General features: G+C 41.3%; 1 protein-coding gene across 2 annotated transcripts; it reads right to left on the bottom strand.

The window, feature by feature from the left end:
* Positions 1-63: 63 nt before the first annotated feature.
* Positions 64-6139, bottom strand: dcaf17 (ddb1 and cul4 associated factor 17). 2 transcript variants are annotated; one of them, XM_024003241.3, is made up of 15 exons: positions 5718-6139; positions 5438-5607; positions 5247-5350; positions 5052-5142; positions 4535-4671; positions 4299-4377; positions 4070-4159; positions 2294-2401; positions 2059-2161; positions 1782-1924; positions 1234-1343; positions 999-1083; positions 762-845; positions 466-621; positions 64-275 (listed from the first exon to the last, which is right to left on the bottom strand). In XM_024003241.3, the coding sequence occupies exons 2-15, from the start codon at positions 5555-5557 to the stop codon at positions 159-161; spliced, it is 1527 nt and encodes a 508-aa protein (XP_023859009.1). In that variant the 5' UTR covers positions 5558-5607; positions 5718-6139; the 3' UTR covers positions 64-158. The 2 variants fall into 2 exon arrangements, with proteins under 2 accessions (XP_023859009.1, XP_023859002.1); XM_024003234.3 differs by having other exon boundaries at positions 5438-6138.
* Positions 6140-18883: the final 12744 nt, after the last annotated feature.

Below are 18883 nucleotides of genomic sequence, written 5' to 3'. Positions count from 1 at the left end.
AATTAACAGAATGACAACATGTAGTCCTTATTGGGAAAGAAAGTGTAAAAAATAACTAGGAAAACACATTCAACGGGGCTATTTACTTGAGGAATCTTTTTGACTACCATCATTAGCAATTGGAAGGAATGTCTCAACTGCTAAAGAATGTSTCAACTTCACTCATCTGCTTGTCCACGACTGATTTTGTAGACATGGCAGCAGAAGTTATTGTTCTTCGTCTGTTCAATATGAACAATTGTATCTCTGTCAAAGAACAGCTCATGGCTGTAAGTCTGAAACAAGAAAAGACAATACATTAATAAATGACTTGAAAAGGAGAGATTTCCCACATTTTCTTCCTTTACACTAGCCTCGTTCGACCATTGTGATCTTGCAAGCTTACATTCTGTTTAAACAAAATGAGAGTGCAGCGGTCAGGATGGCAGATCAGGCTACATTTACACAATATTCTAAAGCACTAACCACATCCCACGACTCCACAAGTGGAACCCTCTTCAGTAACGCTCCAGTGTTGTTGTCATGGAGTCTGACGTGGGCCTTCCCCTCATCCTCTCTGTGGGTCACCTCCACAACAGCCAGAAGGTCAAGCTCATCCTCATACTCCACCATCCGGAATGTCTATGAAGTAGCATGTTGCAAGAGGCATCAACAAAAACTCTCACCAGCAATAACCAATATGCCTATATGGAATGCCACTGAAATGTCAATAAAAGTAATTTAGTCAGGATACAGTCTAAGCCTAATCCTTTAGAATCTACCTCTCGGTCTGGGTCATCATCRAGCTGATAAAATCTTCTCTTCACTGTGCGGCCTGAGGAAGTGACATTGATCTGGGAGGCAGCCTATGGTGGATAGAAGACGAGAGGTTTTATGAATCCACCACAGGAAAAGCAGCAATTTTCACCCTTCTATCATAATGATAGAGAAAATATATCTAATTTAAAATGTATTATGACCCATGGTTAAAAAGGTGCCAAAGCACTATGTTAACTCACATCGTCTCGATGAGCTGTGATGGAAAACTCCTTCACTATATCGAACTGTGCATCACTCTCCAGTTCACTCAGAATTTTCAGCACACTGGGGGAAAGTATTCAATATTCAGTAAAGGCAGAAGAGAAACGTCATTGTGTGAAATCTGACTGATGAATAGCACTGACCTAAATACCATAAAGCTGCAGTGTAAAGCATGGTCTTGTGGACAACTTTGTTGGGGGGTTTTAAACTCACTTTATGGTGCTAGGTCCAACATGGATGATTCTTCCTGAGTCATCAGGGTGGAAGTAGATCCAGTCAGACTCCAGAGAACAGCACTTCATGTCTTGTATTCCATGCTTTGCCTATTTAGAAATGCGTACAGTGGGAATATTAAAGATATTGACACTGGGTATGACAACTACAGAACACTTTGGATCTTAACTGGATAATTACTTAGCAGAAGCTTTCATTTAAAGCAACTTAGTACCCAAAAGTATTTGTGAGCCACGCATAAATTGACTCGACAACATTGGTGCTGCCAYCACCATGCTTCAACCAGCTGAGTCATCTAAACATCCTTTTGAGGATAATMTGTGTTTGAGTAATACGTTTGTTGTGTCAGTTAAAGACAATGCCTGTCAAAGACATCGGTAGTGCTCTGAAACTGACATGCTCAAATGGCTCTGGCACACTAGCYGCAGGATACTTAATATGCTTAAATAGTCTCACAATTCAGGAGACTTATTTGCGACCCATTCAATGTGTAGTGCATAAAGATAGATTATGTACAAGTATATTACCAGGGTGTTATCCTTGAGAGAGCAGATGCGGTACGACCCCTGGTGTTTCTTATGGGGTAGGGTGAAGATATAGTGCCATGGATGGCCTCCGATCTGTACTCCATTATCGAAGCATGACACCTCAAACAGCACTGGGGGGCATTCTGCGAAAAAATTATGAGAGAGAAAAAAAAATCACTAAGGGTCCCCCGAGGCCCTTCTGCAGATGGATAGACAAATGAATGGTTGGAAAATCTGAGGGACAGAAAGATGGATAGACAGATAAACAATCACCTACCGTTGATGTGGATATTCACTGGAATGCCAAATGGAGCTTCTCCCACAGTTTTACCGCCTTCTGAATGACACTGCTCCCCAAGAACCAATTCCGTTCTTATGTACTGGCAAAGAAGAAAGAATAATCAATAAATGTTTTTAGAAATAATGGAACATACAGTATGTAGACAATCTGAACATTTTAAGAAGCATGCATTAAAACAACTGAAATGTTATTGTTAATCATAAATTCACACCTTATTCAGAATGTCTTCAAAGCTATAGAGCTTCACAGTCTTGGTACTGTGAGAAACTGCAAGGACCCCTTGGGACAGAACTACATCAATGACAGTGCTTCCAAATATCTGAAATGACAGAGACATACAGTGCATTTGGAAAGTATTCAGACCCCTTCCCTTTTTCCACATTTTGTTACGTTACAACCTTATTCTAAAATGTTTTAAATAGTCCCCCCCTCATAAATCTACACACAATTCCCCATAATAACAACGCAAAAACAGGTTTTGGGACATGTATAAATAAAAACTGAAATATCACATTTACACAAGTATTCAGACCCTTTACTCAGTACTTTTTTGAAGAACCTTTGGCAGCGATTACAGCCTCGAGTCTTCTTGGGTATGACGCTACAAGCTTGGCACACCTGTACTTYGGGAGTTTCTCCCKTTCTTCTCTGCAGATCCTCTAAAGCTCTGTCAGGTTGGATGGGGAGCGTCGGGTTCAATTCCGGGCTCTGGCTGGGCCACTCAAGGACATTCAGAGACTTGTCCCGAAGCCACTCCTGCATTGTCTTAGCTGTGTGCTTAGGGTCGTTGTCCTGTTGGAAGGTGAACCTTCACCCCAGTCTGAAGTCCTGAGCGCTCTYAAGCAGGTTTTCATCAAGGACCTCTCTGTACTTTCCTCCATTCATCTTTCCCTCYATAATGACTAGTCTCCCAGTCCCTGCCACTGAAAAACATCCCCACAGCATGATGCTGCCACCACCATGCTTCACCATAGGGATGGTGCAAGGTTCCCTCCAGACGTGACACTTGGCATTCCAGCCAAAGAGTTCAATCTTGGTTTCATCAGACCGGGAAATCTTATTTATCATGGTCTGAGAGTCCTTTAGGTGCCTTTTGGAAAACTCCAAGTGGGCTGTCATGTGCCTTTTACTTCTACGTCTGGCCACTCTTCACTGATTGGTGGAGTGCTGCAAAGATGGTGGTCCTTCTGGAAGGTTCTCCCATCTCCACAGAGGAACTCTGGAGCTCTGTCAGAGTGACCATCAAGTACTTGGTTACCTCCCAGATCAAGGCCCTTCTCCCCCGCTTGCTCAGTTTGGCCGAGCGGCCAGCTCTAGGAAGAGTCTTGGTGGTTCCAAACTTCTTAAATTTAAGAATGATGGAGACCACTATGTTCTTGGGGACCTTCAATSCTGTAGAAATTGTTTAGTACCCTTCCCCAGATCTGTGCCTCGACATAATCCTGTCTCTGAGCTCTACGGCTAATTCCTTCGACCTCATGGCTTGACAGTGCATGTCAGAGCAAAAACCAACCGTGGGACTTAATATAGGCCGTCATATAGGCTGACTTGCCTCGTTAAATAAAATAAAAATATATAGACAGCTATGTGCCTTTCCAAATCATGTCCAATCAATTGAATTTACCATAGGTGGACTTCAATCAAGTTGTTGAAACATCTCAATGATGATCAATGTAAACAGGATGCACCAGAGCTCAATTTCAAGTCTCATAGCAAAGGTTCTGAATACTTATATAAATAAGGTATTTCTGTTTTTAATACATTTGCAAAAAATMTACAAACCTGTTTTTGCTTTGTCGTTAAGGGGTATTGGGTGTAGATTGATGAGGATTTTTATTTATTTGATCAATTTTAGAATAAGGCTGTAATGTAACAACATTTTTAAAAAGGGAAGGGGTCTGAATACTTTCCCGAATACACTGTACAACATATGTCATTACAAAAATACATGACTTAAAGAAACCTTAAAAAACAAAATGTTGCATACACTTTTGTTGATCTCCAGAACGCCCACAAGTTGCAGGGGGAAAACGCGGAAKACGGCGAGGTACAGCAAGGTGTTTTGGTTGAAACCTGCCTGTGAGAGTTAGGATAGGAAATAAGTGAATACTTCTCAGATTTCACCAGTCACAAAGAGAAAAACTACATGGAATGGTTRTACTTTACAAAGGCAAATTATAAGATGAACGGGCATATCAGACTCGTGGAAACCACACCTGTCTTGCTGAAGATGTCACTTTATTCTGAATGGACTTGACATAAAATGTTTCCTGCGATACATCCCAGCCAAGGTATCTGATATAGAAAAAATGTGTTATGTTAAGTCAAATCAGCGGTTACCTACAACAAGAGGAACCCCAGCTCCACAATAATAATAAAAAGAGATCGGTTGGGTTCATGACTTGTGGAAGACATTTTAATTGTAATTAAATCACATTCAACTGTCAATTACCTGAACTTGTGATGTGGGGACAAGTAAACTTTCTCCAATTGTTGTCCTGTCACAGCTGAGAAGCGATACAGCCAATTATTGCTAGTCAGGGCCAAGAGGCTAGGTTTTTGATCTGACGGTGTTGGCAACCCTTTGTCCTATGAGGGTAAACATAATGATGGTTAATAAGGATAACACTAATACAGCACTCTGTTTATAGCATTTCTACTAATTTACAATTACATTTAATGAACTTTATTCATCCCCAAGGGGGCAATAATTCAGAAATAGGTATAATAGACAATAAAACATGCACGTTATAAATACAAAAAGCTCAATGTAATACAGTACAGTCCATTCACTAGTCTATAGTCCAATAGTCCATACGTCCACAGTGATGCTGCCGCTGTAGATGTACAGAACAAAAAACTGGAAGTGATATCTATTGACCTCTTAGGAATTCTAAGCTGTTGACACCTGTTACATTTCTATACAGCAACAGTGAACTGGCTAATATGGGAAATATTGATTCACTTACAAGAGGGCACTGGCATAGCAATGCATCTTCAATCTTCTCCGCTTTGGACCGCTTGGGTAATTCATACAGAAGTTGTGGCTCAGATGGAAGGCTGGAAATTATATTTTTTCATTTTAAAAATAAGTAACGGTACTCATGTGATGAACCATAACAATGCCACATAATGTAGTTTAAAAAATAAAATATATACATTACCTACTGAAGCAGCACTGATAATTTTCAAAATAAATCCTCCCACTCTCATAAAATATAGTGGATTTTGACGACTTGGTCCAGACTTTGGTGAAGTCTTTGCTGTCCTAGAGTGAATTAATAAAAGTCATTACTCAGATTTATTTTTGTGGAATTAATATATTAAATTACTTAATACATTGCACTTCACATACCTGGAGGACAATACCCCTGAGAATCTTCAAGTTGAGTTTTGACAAAGTGCCAGCGTCAAAAATGCCTCTTGATCTCAGGTCTAGGTAGGCTGCAACATTTTTCCCTCTCAGCTGAGGCATCACTAGGAGGCGCTCAATGCACAGGGGCTGGAACACTCCACACAATACCACTAGTGTGTCCAAAACAAAGCAAGCGCAGTTCAACTGTTATCCACGTCGGTATTCGATACTCCCAACCATGTTAGAGTCGTTTACAACCAAATACTACGTATACACAAACCTCGTCCTTTAGAACACGATAATTAAATAGGCATAACTAACTATCACGACTGCTAAAACGACGTGTCCGTAGCATCAGATAAACAGTGATCACAGATAGAACGAGCCATATATTTCACCGGATGTATAAATGTGAAGCATCCGGTTGGCGTTTCCGCTCACTACCAAATATGGGGATGAYAGGAAGACCAGCGGTCGGCAGTGGYAGACGATAGAGCGAGGTGGATTTTGGCCGGGATTCTTCAGATTATATCAACGATGAAACATTTGATCTCCATACAGTTTTCAGTTTTCAAAACTAGAATCTGTAACAAACAGAGTGGACTGCGTTTTGTAGACGTTACCCTTCGCCAAAGTAAAAAAAAAGAAAAGGTGAATCGTTTAGCAGGGCAAGGGCGAATTGAATTACTGCACTTCACATAGTAGGCGTTCCCCCCACCCTCCTTCTTCTTTGGTGTGATAGCTTTTGCAACAATTACATGTGCATTCCGCCACCTACAGTACAGGTGGAAAATAAAGATCCGAAAAGGAAAAAATGCGGGATAATTATTATTATTATTATTTTTAATTCCATACAAACTATCAATAACGACATTTGTATTAAACTAAATCAGCCTGCTTTTCTGTTTAAATCAGGTACCTACACAGGCCCAGAAGGATCCTGTGATGGCTGGACATTTCCTGGTGACAATAGTCCTTGCAGTGCTTCTGCGGTTAAGTCTTGGAGGCCCAAAAACTTCTCGGCTGCAGATATAATGATGTCCGCTTTCTTGGACTTGTTGGACACTTGGCCAGTARAATTAATAACTGTGGCTATAAATGGTACAAAATCCACCTTCTTCACAATAAGTGTATCCAGACCACTTGATTGACATATACAATATCTTATTCAGAACTCTCTTCACRGCTTCCACATAGGAGATTTGCTGTACAGCCCTGATCCTTGACACCTCAACCGCTTTCACTCTAACAGGGCACTCAGGGAATTSAGAAATGTGATCCCCATCACAGTTGCAACATTTTACATTCAACTACTCCTGATTGTCAATGTCCAACGGGACGCCAGAGATAACACCTTTAACTGGTGCCCTGCTTCGACAATCAAAGCTGTCCACTTCATGCGTTGATAATTTTGCGAGCCACAATGCACGCTCCTTTTGCTCTTTTGATATATACAAGATATCAATACCATACCGCTCCTGGTTACTATTTCTGTATGATATGTTAGATTAAAGAATAAAGACAAACACAAATGTCAAGTTCAATAGCCATGTTCAAGTATTGTACAAGTCCCTACATATGGGGTCAGGGGAACAGCCCAGCTAGTCGATTACCTATCAACTAAACTCCGTAGCATCATCCTTTCAATAGAAAGTGCTAACGTAACAGCACAATATTAAGTTCTTAACAGTCAACAAATGAAAATACATTACATTTTCTTTTTACTTCAGTTGTCGTCCTCCTCTTTTTTGTTGTTGTATTTAACAGAGGACAGGTTAACACAGTCCCTTGCTTACAAAGTAAGCCTGTCTTGTGGCTTACACAGACGACCCACCCGTGAGTAAGTATTGTGTAACTCTTTATTGTGTATTGTGTAACCATGTGTAACTCTGTGTTGTTGTATGTGTCAAACTGCTTTGCTTTATCTTGGCCAGGTCGCAGTTGTAAATGAGAACMTGTCCTCAACTTGCCTACCTGGTTAAATAAAGGTGAAATAAATACAAATATTTAAAAAATGGTTGTTTCACCTCCAGCTCTGGTAGGTCTCGAGCATTCCAGTCATGGAAGCACTTAGCGAGCTGCTTTCCGTGATGCCAACCATGATGCAGGGCTCAAGTAGCTTGTTGGCTACGGGGATGGTAGTCTTCACATGTCTGGACAGAAGGCATTGCGCTMGGCTMCTGTCCATGTTTTCGGTGGGTGTGTTCCTCCACTGTAAGATGGCTTTCCAGGGGTCGTTGCTGTCAAGCAAGGCCTTGCGTAACAAGGTTATCCCGTTTCCTGCTCTGGTGGCCTTGTATAGTGTTGCACGTAGTCTCGAACCCACCACCGGCCTTGACGAGGCTCATCATGGGTCTGGGCTAGTATTCCCCCCCTTTGTGTCTCGGGACCCACACCACCAGCGGTTGGTGTTGGTGTCCGAGGCACAAACGAAAAGGTCGGACCCTTTGTACGAGTTGTCAGCTGCCACGTTATTAGATRGGCTGTAACCTTTCAACCAAATCTCCTGGTGTTTGTGCTTCAAAARACTCAGTGACTGTCAAGGTTTGTCCCTCGCCATAGTGTCCGCATGTGGCAACCGTTCCAGTACCTGAAAACTGAGATGAGGATATCTTTCTGCGATATCGCACAGCGTTTCACCAGTGGGAGTCATCGGGTCAGTTGCGGGACTGACGCCATTAGTGTCATTGTAAGGGGTTTCAGTCCCCCACAAAGTGGACAATGTATCAGCGGAAGCAGAGTACATTCMGCACGTTTATGCTTTTATTCCTGAGATGGCAGCAGTGCTTMCAGAAGTGTCCGAAGGCTACAGTATCAGCTACAGTATTGAACGACTCATTCACAGAGACTGTTGGCTCAAAAATCATGAAAATAATGGTCAATCAGGTTTGCTGATTGAATGTGACGAGATATCGTAATATCTCTTTGGGTCAGATTCTGCACCACGAGGTTTTGAAACYTTTTTTTTCCCGAAGGTACCACTCGTGGATGACTGTGTTGCAGCTAGCATTAGGAGAAGACAGTGTGGTCAATGGAGAAGTCACTGTGACCTGTGACCATACTTGGTTGGTTTTCCAATCTATTAGTGGGAGTAACTGATCCATCTAGTCTGCTGCAAGTAGCAGGGTTTCAGATTCGAGGCTGGTAACATACACAGGGTGAACAAGCGAAAAGTCCTGGAAGTGTAGTTTTAGCATGAGTCTCAATGTGAGAGGCGAGGTAGTTTGAGTGAAACCTCTAGGTGTAGTGTCGCATCGTTTCGTTTTTAACCAACGTTTAGCTGGCTTCAAAGCCCTTTTGAGATCATTGAACAACGTTTGAGAGATGAGTGACATTGTTGAGCCCAAATCAATTAGCGCATCACAGGTTTAGCAGTCCTCCAGGACTGTTTCCAGGTATGAGTTGTGTTTTGTGGTCATATTCCCCACAAAGTGGAGTGGTTGTTCGCAACTACGTGATGTGTCATTTGTGTTCATGGTGAAGACAGATCGACTAATCACGGTTTGAGTGGAATTGGCTATTGCGATGTTTTTGACCTTTCACTTCGCAACATTTGCATCAGAGTCTATAGACAAAGCCTGTGGGCCTGTTCTTTGATCGATCGGGCCCTGGACAGGGTCTTGAGTAAGAGCGAGAGTAATTTGATTGTTAATGTCCTTGCTAAGGGTGTTAATTCCAGCGGACCACTTGTCCGGCAATTCATGTCTAGTCATAGTGACTTATCTTTTTCCCTTTTCTCAAATTGTATTACTTGGGGCTCTGGCCAATTACTCTCTGGCAGATGATTACACGGGCTGCTTTATATAATTAACATTTCGTTATTTCGCATTAAAAACTTTGTGGATGGGGCCTCCCGGGTGGCGCAGCGGTCTAAGACACTGCATCGCAGTGCAAACTGCATTGCTACAGATGCTGGTTCGATACCCGTGCTGCCCGTGACCGGGAGACCCATGAGGCGACGCACAATTGGCCCAGCATCGTCCGGGTTAGGGGAGGATTTGGCCGGCTGGGATGTCCTTGTCCCATCTCGCTGTAGCAACTCCTGTGGTGGGCCAGGTGCATGCACGCTGACACGGTCACCAGGTGTACAGTGAGTAGCCCACATTGGTGCAGCTGACTTCCGGCTTAAGCGTGCGTTGTGTTTCGGGGGTACGCACTACTCTCGACCTMCGCCTCTCCCGAGGCCGTACGGGGGTTGCAGCGATGGGACAAGAACTGAAATAATAGGGAGTACATTTTTTTCACAAATTCTGGATGGGTAAAATTTGTATGTATAAAATGTATAATAGCAATATTTAAAATTACTAAATTGGGTAATTTTGTATACATTTATTTAAAATTGCACCGGGCCGCTTCTGGGGGGATTCTGGTAAGATGCCGGCAAAGTCGGCTGAATTCCGGCAGATGGAAACGCCGACACCCGATTCCGGACGATTCAATCAGTTCCGGCCCCCGGAAGAGGGCCGCTTTTGGGCCGATTCCTCATTTCTAGCTGGGGCGCTGTAGTGCGCCCCAAGTCATTTTAAAGTGTTTTGTCTCCATTATTTATTGATGTGAATCAGTTCTAGAGTATGTTGTTTTATTGAAAAAGGTTTGGAAATAGGTCTCTCCATAATGACAATCTAAATAGCCGACCTACAACTGGTWAAAAAAAAGTTGTCACAACGTACGCGCATGCTGCTCTCTCGCTCGTGTAACTCAGCCAATAATTGTAGTGCTCTCTCAACACACACCGCCCTCCGAACCTCCCCACAACTCACTCACTCAGCAACAACCCGTCTCATTGCCTGATAGTCAAGAGCAGGTCACCGTGAAATATACATATTTTAAAGAGAAATGCCTTGGCAGCCACCGTGCAACTTAGAAGTAGCCCAAAACCCGCGACCAATACATTTTCACCCGTGACATCATTTTCAAAGTAGCCCAATTTTTTGGAAAACCGTGAACGTGGCAACACTGTATGGAGCCAGATAGCTGCCAAAAGGTTGAACGTACATATCGTTAGGATCGTAAGAAAATCCATACGTAAATTGTTAGGATCGTAAGAAAATTAATGCGTGAAACATGAAACATAAATGTGAAAGTTCATCTGTGAACATACAAACACCATGTTACGATTACYGACTAACATTTTAGGCTTGAACAAATCTTGTGTTGCAATTCTGACATACAACAATACCTTTCAGAGTTTTGGCAGTTTCATCTCACCAACAAAAAAAACTTTGAGGAGTGCTACACGAACAAGCATAACATATTATAAAAAAACAGAAGTCAGTGAAACTGGAAAGCGGTATCCTGCCCATTTTCAAGTTAAAAGTCTTCATTTTCTATTAGTTCTCAGTTGAATTTACTTCAAATTTAGGAAGCGAATGTAATGGATTTGTTTGCCAGTGCCAGTCTAGATAGCACTAGCTGTATTATACCTACAACAGTGAAGTTTCAGTCCGCTAGTTGTTTCTCTACAGCATTGGCATATCTCTGGGTGACATGGACATTCCCATGAAACATAGAATTATAATAGATATTTGGTGAATTTATGAGTTATGTATGGAGTCTTTGCCACTCAAAATAATTTGTTATAGAATATTTAGAAATGTATTTCGTCACTAAAAATCTGATCAAAGCATATTCTGTAGGAGGGGTTTGTCACGTGTCTGACCTTATTTCCTTTGTTTAGTCTTTATTTAGTTGGTCAGGACGTGAGTTGGGTGGGTATTATCTATGTTGTCTGTTTCTATGTGGGGTTTTCTCGTTTGGCCTGATATGGTTCTCAATCAGAGGCAGCTGTCATTCATTGTCTCTGATTGGGAACCATATTTAGGTAGCCTGTTTTCTGTTGGGGTTTGTGGGTGATTGTCTATGTGTAGTGTTTGTGTCAGCACTATTGTTATTTAGCTTCATGGTCTGTCACTGTTGTTTTTGTAGTGTTCAGTTTCTTTCATTAAATAATGACGAACACTTACCTCGCTGCGTATTGGTCCTCCGATCCTTCTCGCCTCTCCTCGTCAGATGAGGAGGACGAAGACAGCCGTGACAGGGTTAATATGAATTTTAAATCATTTGACATGATTTATATGAATCGGGTCATGAACATATGGACTTTGATTTGAACAAGGGAGAGGTTAAACGTAGGCTAAGTCTGGTATAAACTTATTCCCACACTTTACAATAACTCTGTTGCAGCGGTCTTAGGTAGTCTCCATATAGGCTATTCCCTCCATCGCAACACTGCTGCCCAGTTGAAGAGCTTGTGATCTCCATGCAGCACCACAGCACAATGCCCGTCTGGAGGCATGAAGCCATAGAGTCATTATACCCTAATGCAGGCCTATTTGCCTACTAGCCAACTAAAGTGCAGAGCAGGCATGATGCATGCAACTCATCATTCCAACATATTTGAACATTTAATTCATCCTTCACTCAGATCAGTCAGTCAGTATGTCATCCAATTTTGTCATTTGTCTGAGTTGCAATAGGAGAATAGAACTGTCTTATCCATTTGTTTATTGAAATCCATGTGTGTATTCAAAATTATTAAAATTCTACAAAGTTCTTTAGCCTATCACTTTAATAATTCCATGTTTAATTTTGACCTATCCAAATAAAAAAATAAGCCTTCAACTTGTAGGCATTGCAATTTAGGCTATCATTTTGAGTATTGGTGTCTGGCGGAATAATTTTAGAACTCTATTTGTGTTAACTGTTTTTATTATAGGCCTCCCCTTAAAAAGAGACCCTAGCTCACAGGCCTCTAAATATAGCCTCTAAATAAATGTTCAACAAAATAGTTGAGAAGCACATGCAGTGGCTAATAGGGAAAACAGATCTGGCAATAAGAATAGGCTATAGATAGTCTTGACCATTTGGGACCCCTTGGCTATTTCGCTCAGGACAGGTTATAGCCAAGACTTAATAAATATTTAGTTTTGTCTCAGTTGTTGACGTGGATATAGCCTCTGCGTGATGGGGTTGTGCAACACAAATGGCTATAACAAGTATACATACAGAGTGGAATTTGCAAATACAACAGTCAAAATGCCTAATATAAGGCCTTCAGTCTGTGCTCCCAAATACTGCAAAAAGTGTGATTCATTAGGTTAGATGATCACCACAGTAGCCCCACGCGGCTATAAAAATGTATTATGCAATTATTTGGCCATTAAATAACACACAACAGCAAGGCATATTTAAATAGTGGAATAGGCCTAGCATAAATCATATTTACTTTCTATTTTGCAGGTCAGGCGGTTATTCTAGACAAGGCTCTTCTGTGTCTTTATAGTATCATTCTCACACAAATAATTTGCTGAAGGCCCAAGCCTATACTACGCCATCTACTGGTATAACGTCGATATCGAATGCCATTGTAAAACAAGAACTAGACTTTTATTTTGGAAATGAAACCGGAAGCTGCAAAGCAACTCTAATGTCTGGGCTAGAGTTGCTTGATTGACTAGCTAACTTCAGCTAGCTACGTTCGCTTCATGTCCGTTGCAGATGCCACATCCTGACAAAAGTTTATATATATTAAAACTATCTGTAACCGAGTAAAGGGATACGTAAAGTAAGAATTGAACGTGTAAATGCTCATTCATAGTCGTAACATAGGGTTTGTACATTTACAGATCTAATTTAACGGTTACATTTCATGTTTCAAGCATGGCTTTTCTTACGATCTTGACAATTTACGTATGTATTTTCTTACGATCCTAATGATACGTACGTTCAACCTTTTGACAGCTATCTGGCTCCATAACACTGCCAGCAGCAGTCTTGGGGTTTCAAAAATGCACTGCAGCATTCTTGTAAGTGTAATTCTTGAGGGCACACTTCAAAGTTGTTATATAGGGACTTGCCACTGAAACTCAAAAGTAACCTATTGCAATGCCAAATCAAATCAAATCAAATGTTATTTGTCATATACACATGGTTAGCAGTTAATGCAAGTGTAGGGAAATACTTGTGCTTCTAGTTCCGACAGTGCAGCAATATCTAACAAGTAATCTAACAATTCCACAACAACTACCTAATACACACAAATCTAAGTAAAGGAATGGAATAACAATATATCAATATGTAAATCCTTTCATATCTGATGAAAACAGTTTAGTGTAATTGTATTGTTTAATTTGCATTTTAATACTTGCTTTGATCACTTTCCCCAAATTTTTGGTTTCATTCATTTCCTTCCCAGCTACTTCAGTTTATTATTTCAGAGTTCATGGTTCATCCAAAGAGGAAGTGGAATCATTTGTCATGTTCCATCTTTGCTTTTCAATGTTCTTTGATAGCTCAATGTCTCTTCACATGCATTTGCTCTCTACGAAAGTGCACTACTACACTGAGTGTGCTTTTTCAATGAACAGAGGATGCAATTTTAGAGACTCGTCATTGTGATTAATCAGAACTTGATGGTACAATTTGGGTATACAATATCTCTCAAGAACCCAAGTGGGTCATACCCAGTTTACAGGGGCCCCCTTGGGTTATAAGCTGACGGTACTGATAACAGCTGGCTCCTTCCTGAACTACAACCCGGATGCTGTGTATAATCCCGATGTTGTCTAAACGCAAATAGGCCTCACTTGCGATACAGTTTTTGGAAACCTTTGGAACTTAAAGGAAAACAATCCCTCAAAAACGTTATTTTGATGAACCTGTTGATACAGTCCCAAAAAGTGTTGCATGTCAGCAGAGCTGCCAACTCTGGCCCCTCCCCGGATTTTGTGATAAATACTCTACAACAAAGTTTTCTTAGTGTCCAACAAGCTTTCTCTACCCTTAACCTTGTTCTGAATACCTCCAAAACAAAGGTCATGTGGTTTGGTAAGAAGAATGCCCCTCTCCACACAGGTGTTATTACTACCTCTGAGGGTTTAGAGCTTGAGGTAGTCACCTCATACAGGTGACTACCTCATGGCTACACTGTCCTTCTCTCAGCACATATCAAAGCTGCAGGCTAAGGTTAAATCTAGACTTGGTTTCTTCTAGGTTTCCTCTATCATAATCGCTCCTCTTTCACCCCAGCTGCCAAACTAACCATGATTCAGATGACCATCATACCCATGCTAGATTACGGAGACATAATTTATAGATCGGCAGGTAAGGGGGCTCTCAGGCGGCAAGATGTTCTTACCATTCGGCCATCAGATTGGCCACCAATACTCCTTATAGGACACATCACTGCACTCTATACTCCTCTGTAAACTGGTCATCTCTGTACACCCGTTGATGCTTATTTATAAAACCCTCTTAGGCCTCACTCCCCCCTATCTGAGATATCTACTGCAGCCCTCATCCTCCACATACAACACCCGTTCTGCCAGTCACATTCTGTTAAAGGTCCCCAAAGCACACACATCCCTGGGTCACTCGTCTTTTCAGTTGGCTGCAGCTAGCGACTGAAATGAGCTGCAACAAACACTCAAACTGGACAGTTTTATTTCAATCTCTTCATTCAAAGACTCAATCATGGACACTCTAACTGACAGTTGTGGCTGCTTTGCATGATGTATTGTTGTCTCTACCTTCTTACCCTTTGTGCTGTTGTCTGTGCCCAATAATGTTTGTACCATGTTTTGTGCTGCTACCATGTTGTGTTGCTACCATGTTGTTGTCATGTTCTGTTGCTACCATGCTGTGTTGTCATGTGTTGCTGCCTTGCTATGTTGTTGTCTTAGGTCTCTACATAGTGTTGTGTTGTCTCTCTTGTCTTGATGTGTGTTTTGTCCTATATTTACAGTATATATTTTACATTTTTAATCCTCTCCTCCTTCCCCGCAGGAGGCCTTTTGCCTTTTGGTAGGCCGTCATTGTAAATAAGAATTTGTTCTTGACTGACTTGCCTAGTTCAATAAAGGTTAAATAAATAGAAAACTCTTGCACATTCCCCATGAGACAGAAGCATTTGACCCTTCTCACGCTCAGATGGCACACTTCTTATATCTCACGCATAGAAAACTACTGCTTTTATTTTTATAATTAGTACATTATTGCGCAAACTCGTTTTGAAATCAGAGCATCTGCCCCTGCAATTTAACATCACGAGCAGAACATCTATCATTGTTCTGTCTTACCACAGCACTGTGAACTGTGGCACATTGAAGTATATGATTGGTCTAGTTATGTGAAGGATCAAGGCTATTGGATGCATGTTTTAAAGAAACGCCCATCAAGATTAGAGTGGAAGTGAATGGAGAGACAGAACGTTCTCTGCTGGTTTTATAGAGCTGTAAAAAGAGCAGCATAGTAGCGCTCTTTTATGTCAAATGTTGCCAACAAAATTATGTTGTCATAATACAGCCATAAATATATTGCAGAATGCAGCCTTTTGACAGCATGTACTAAAATCGATTTAATCCACACTTGCATTAGTCCCCTCATATGGTTTTAGCAGGGATATTTGGTAGTGACCTGATTTGTAACTATGAAAATGATTGTCAAACAGATTGTGAACCGAAAAGTGTATTTTTGATTCTGGAGTTGGAAGAAAATAGAATAATTATTTGGTTAGGGTGTAGGGGCAGATTTATGTTATTAAATAGATTGTATTAGCTATTTACTTTATTTAGTCTGATCAGTGGAACAATTCTCATTCTTAACAATGGACTAAAATATATGGTAATTACTGTGCTTGTCAACAAGAACAATACTGTTATTCCCCAAACGTATTTTATTATTCCACTTCTTCCCAATTTTGCCAGTGTAATCACATATTAGAAATCTGATATGCCATCTTGTGTCTTTGAAAATGAATGATATGAGGCTATGTATCTTTGCAGCCATTCATGGACAGTTTTGAAAAAGTCGTATAAATAAGCATTGGATATTAAATGCTCAATGTATCAAATATCATTTTGAACATGTTAGTATTGTGCACATGTAACAGTTTAACTTTAGTCCGTCCCCTCGCCCCGGGCGCGAACCAGGGACCCTCTGCACACATCAACAACAGTCACCCACCGCTCCACAAAGGCCGCGGCCCTTGCAGAGCAAGGGGAACCACTACTTCAAGGTCTCAAAGCGAGTGACGTAACCGTTTGAAACGCTATTAGCGTGCACCACCGCTAACCATTTCACATCCGTTACACTCACCCCCCTTTTGACCTCCTCCTTTTCCGCAGCAACCAGTGATCCGGGTCAACAGCATCAATSTAACAGTTTAACTTTAGTCCGTCCCCTCGCCCCGACCCGGGCGCGAACCAGGGACCCTCTGCACACATCAACAACAGTCACCCACGAAGCATCGTTACCCATCGCTCCACAAAAGCCGCTGGAACCACTACTTCAAGGTCTCAAAGCGAGTGACGTAACCGATTGAAGCGCGCACCACCGCTAACTAGCTAGCCATTTCACATCCGTTACACACATGCTAGGCAGAGATGGTAGCATGTGCCCAACACTAAAATGTCAAAAATGATTTCCATCATAAGGCATTATTTCTTCTATGTAGAGTAACATGATGTCACGTTCCTGACCTATTTTATGTTAATTTTGTATATGTTTAGAGGGTCAGGGCGTGAGTTGGGGTGGGCATTATATGTTTTATGTTTCATTGTTTAGGTCACTTGTAATTAGCCTTATATGGTTCTCAATCAGAGACAGGTGTTTGACGTTTTCCTCTGATTGAGAACCATATATAGGTTGGCTGTTCACACTGTTTGTTTGTGGGTGATTGTCTTCCGTGTCTGTGTCTGCGCACCACACGGGACTGTTTTGGTTGTTCGGTTCGTTTATTTGTAGTCTGTTCCTGTTCGTGAGTTCTGCGTGTTTTATGTAAGTTCCATGATCAGGTCTGTCTACGTTGTTTGTTTGTTATTTTGTATAAGTCAAGTATAGTTCGTGTCAGTCTTCGTCTTTTCAATAAATTCATTATGTCAACATACCTCGCTGCGTATTGGTCCACCGATCCTTCTCTCCTCTCCTCGTCTGAGGAGGAGGAAGATCTAGAACGCCGTTACACATGATGACAAGCATATTCAACTAGTGTACATAAACTACCTGAATATTAATTCGATTTTTCTTGAAGGTTAGGTGATTTAGAGAAATTAAATGTTGTAACGAGAACATTTTCAAACACCCAAAARTTGGGAAACATAGATCAGGGGTGGCCAACCCTCCTGGAGAACTAGCAGGATTTTATTCCGGCCCTATTTTAAAGAGATAGTTCACCTAAATTACAACATTTTTGTGATCTTACCTTAAAAGCAGTCTATGGACAAGGAGACTGCAATCTATGATTTGGTTACCCTCTGCCATCAACCATTAATATAAAAAAAATCCTGTGTAGAGCCGTGTTGTAGTGGTAACACTCCCCGGCACATGTTGCACACAACTTTCCACCTGAGAACAGGGATCAATCCCTGCTTCCAATCTTCCCACTGTTTCTAGTATTTACCTGTATGCCTATTTAATTTCATGACTTTCTGAATGAAGTGTCAAACCACCTAAAAAATATGTTTKTAAAAAATATTACCATACTTAAAATTTCAGCCCCCCAAAAGTAACAAAGTCGTCGAATTTTGCATTTTAATGCTCAAAGCATCCTGAATACACCTGACCAGTGGGAAGTCAAGTTTTCAAGATATTGGACATTCAAGAAACAAAGGCCGTGTCGAGAGGATCAGTTAAGAAATATACATGAGAAGCCATGAGTTATTATGAGATTTTTATCAGGCGAAGCCTTCGCAGGTTGCTATGGCAAACAAAATTGGTTGCTAAGAAGGCTTTTCCACACTTGCCTAGGAACATATGCAGCGTTCATGTGCTAGTCGGAACTAGGAAACTCTGAAATTTCCGACTTGCTACCGACTTGCTAAGTAGCCCAAAAACCTGCAACCCGCGACCAATTTTTTATTTTTTATTTCACCTTTATTTAACCAAGTAGGCCAGTTGAGAACAAGTTCTCATTTACAACTGCGACCTGGCCAAGATAAAGCAAAGCAGTTCGACAAAAACAACAACACAGAGTTACACATGGGATAAACAAACGTACAGTCAATAACACAATAGAAAAATGTATATACAGTGTGTGCAAATGTAGTAAGATTAGGGAGGTAAGGCAATAAATAGGCCATAGTGGAAAAATAATTAAAATCTGGAGTGATAGATGTACAGATGATGATGTGCAAGTAGGGATACTGGGTGCAAAAGAGCAAAAATAAATAACAATATGGGGATGAGGTAGTTGGGTGGGCTATTTACAGATGGGCTGTGTACAGGTGCAGTGATCGGTAAGCTGCTCTGACGGCTGAGGCTTAAAGTTAGTGAGGGAGATATAAGTCTCCAGCTTCAGTGATTTTTGCAATTCGTTCCAGTCATTGGCAGCAGAGAACTGGAAGGAAAGGCGGCCATAGAGGTGTTGGCTTTGGGGACGACCAGTGAAATATACCTGCTGGAGCGTGTGCTACGGGTGGGTGTTGCTATGGTGACCAGTGAGCTGAGATA

This window comes from Salvelinus sp. IW2-2015, linkage group LG2, assembly GCF_002910315.2.
Source record: "Salvelinus sp. IW2-2015 linkage group LG2, ASM291031v2, whole genome shotgun sequence".
NCBI lineage: Eukaryota > Metazoa > Chordata > Actinopteri > Salmoniformes > Salmonidae > Salvelinus > Salvelinus sp. IW2-2015.
The sequence above is the reverse complement of the archived record's forward strand: the minus strand, read 5'-3'. Positions and strand labels throughout refer to the sequence as shown.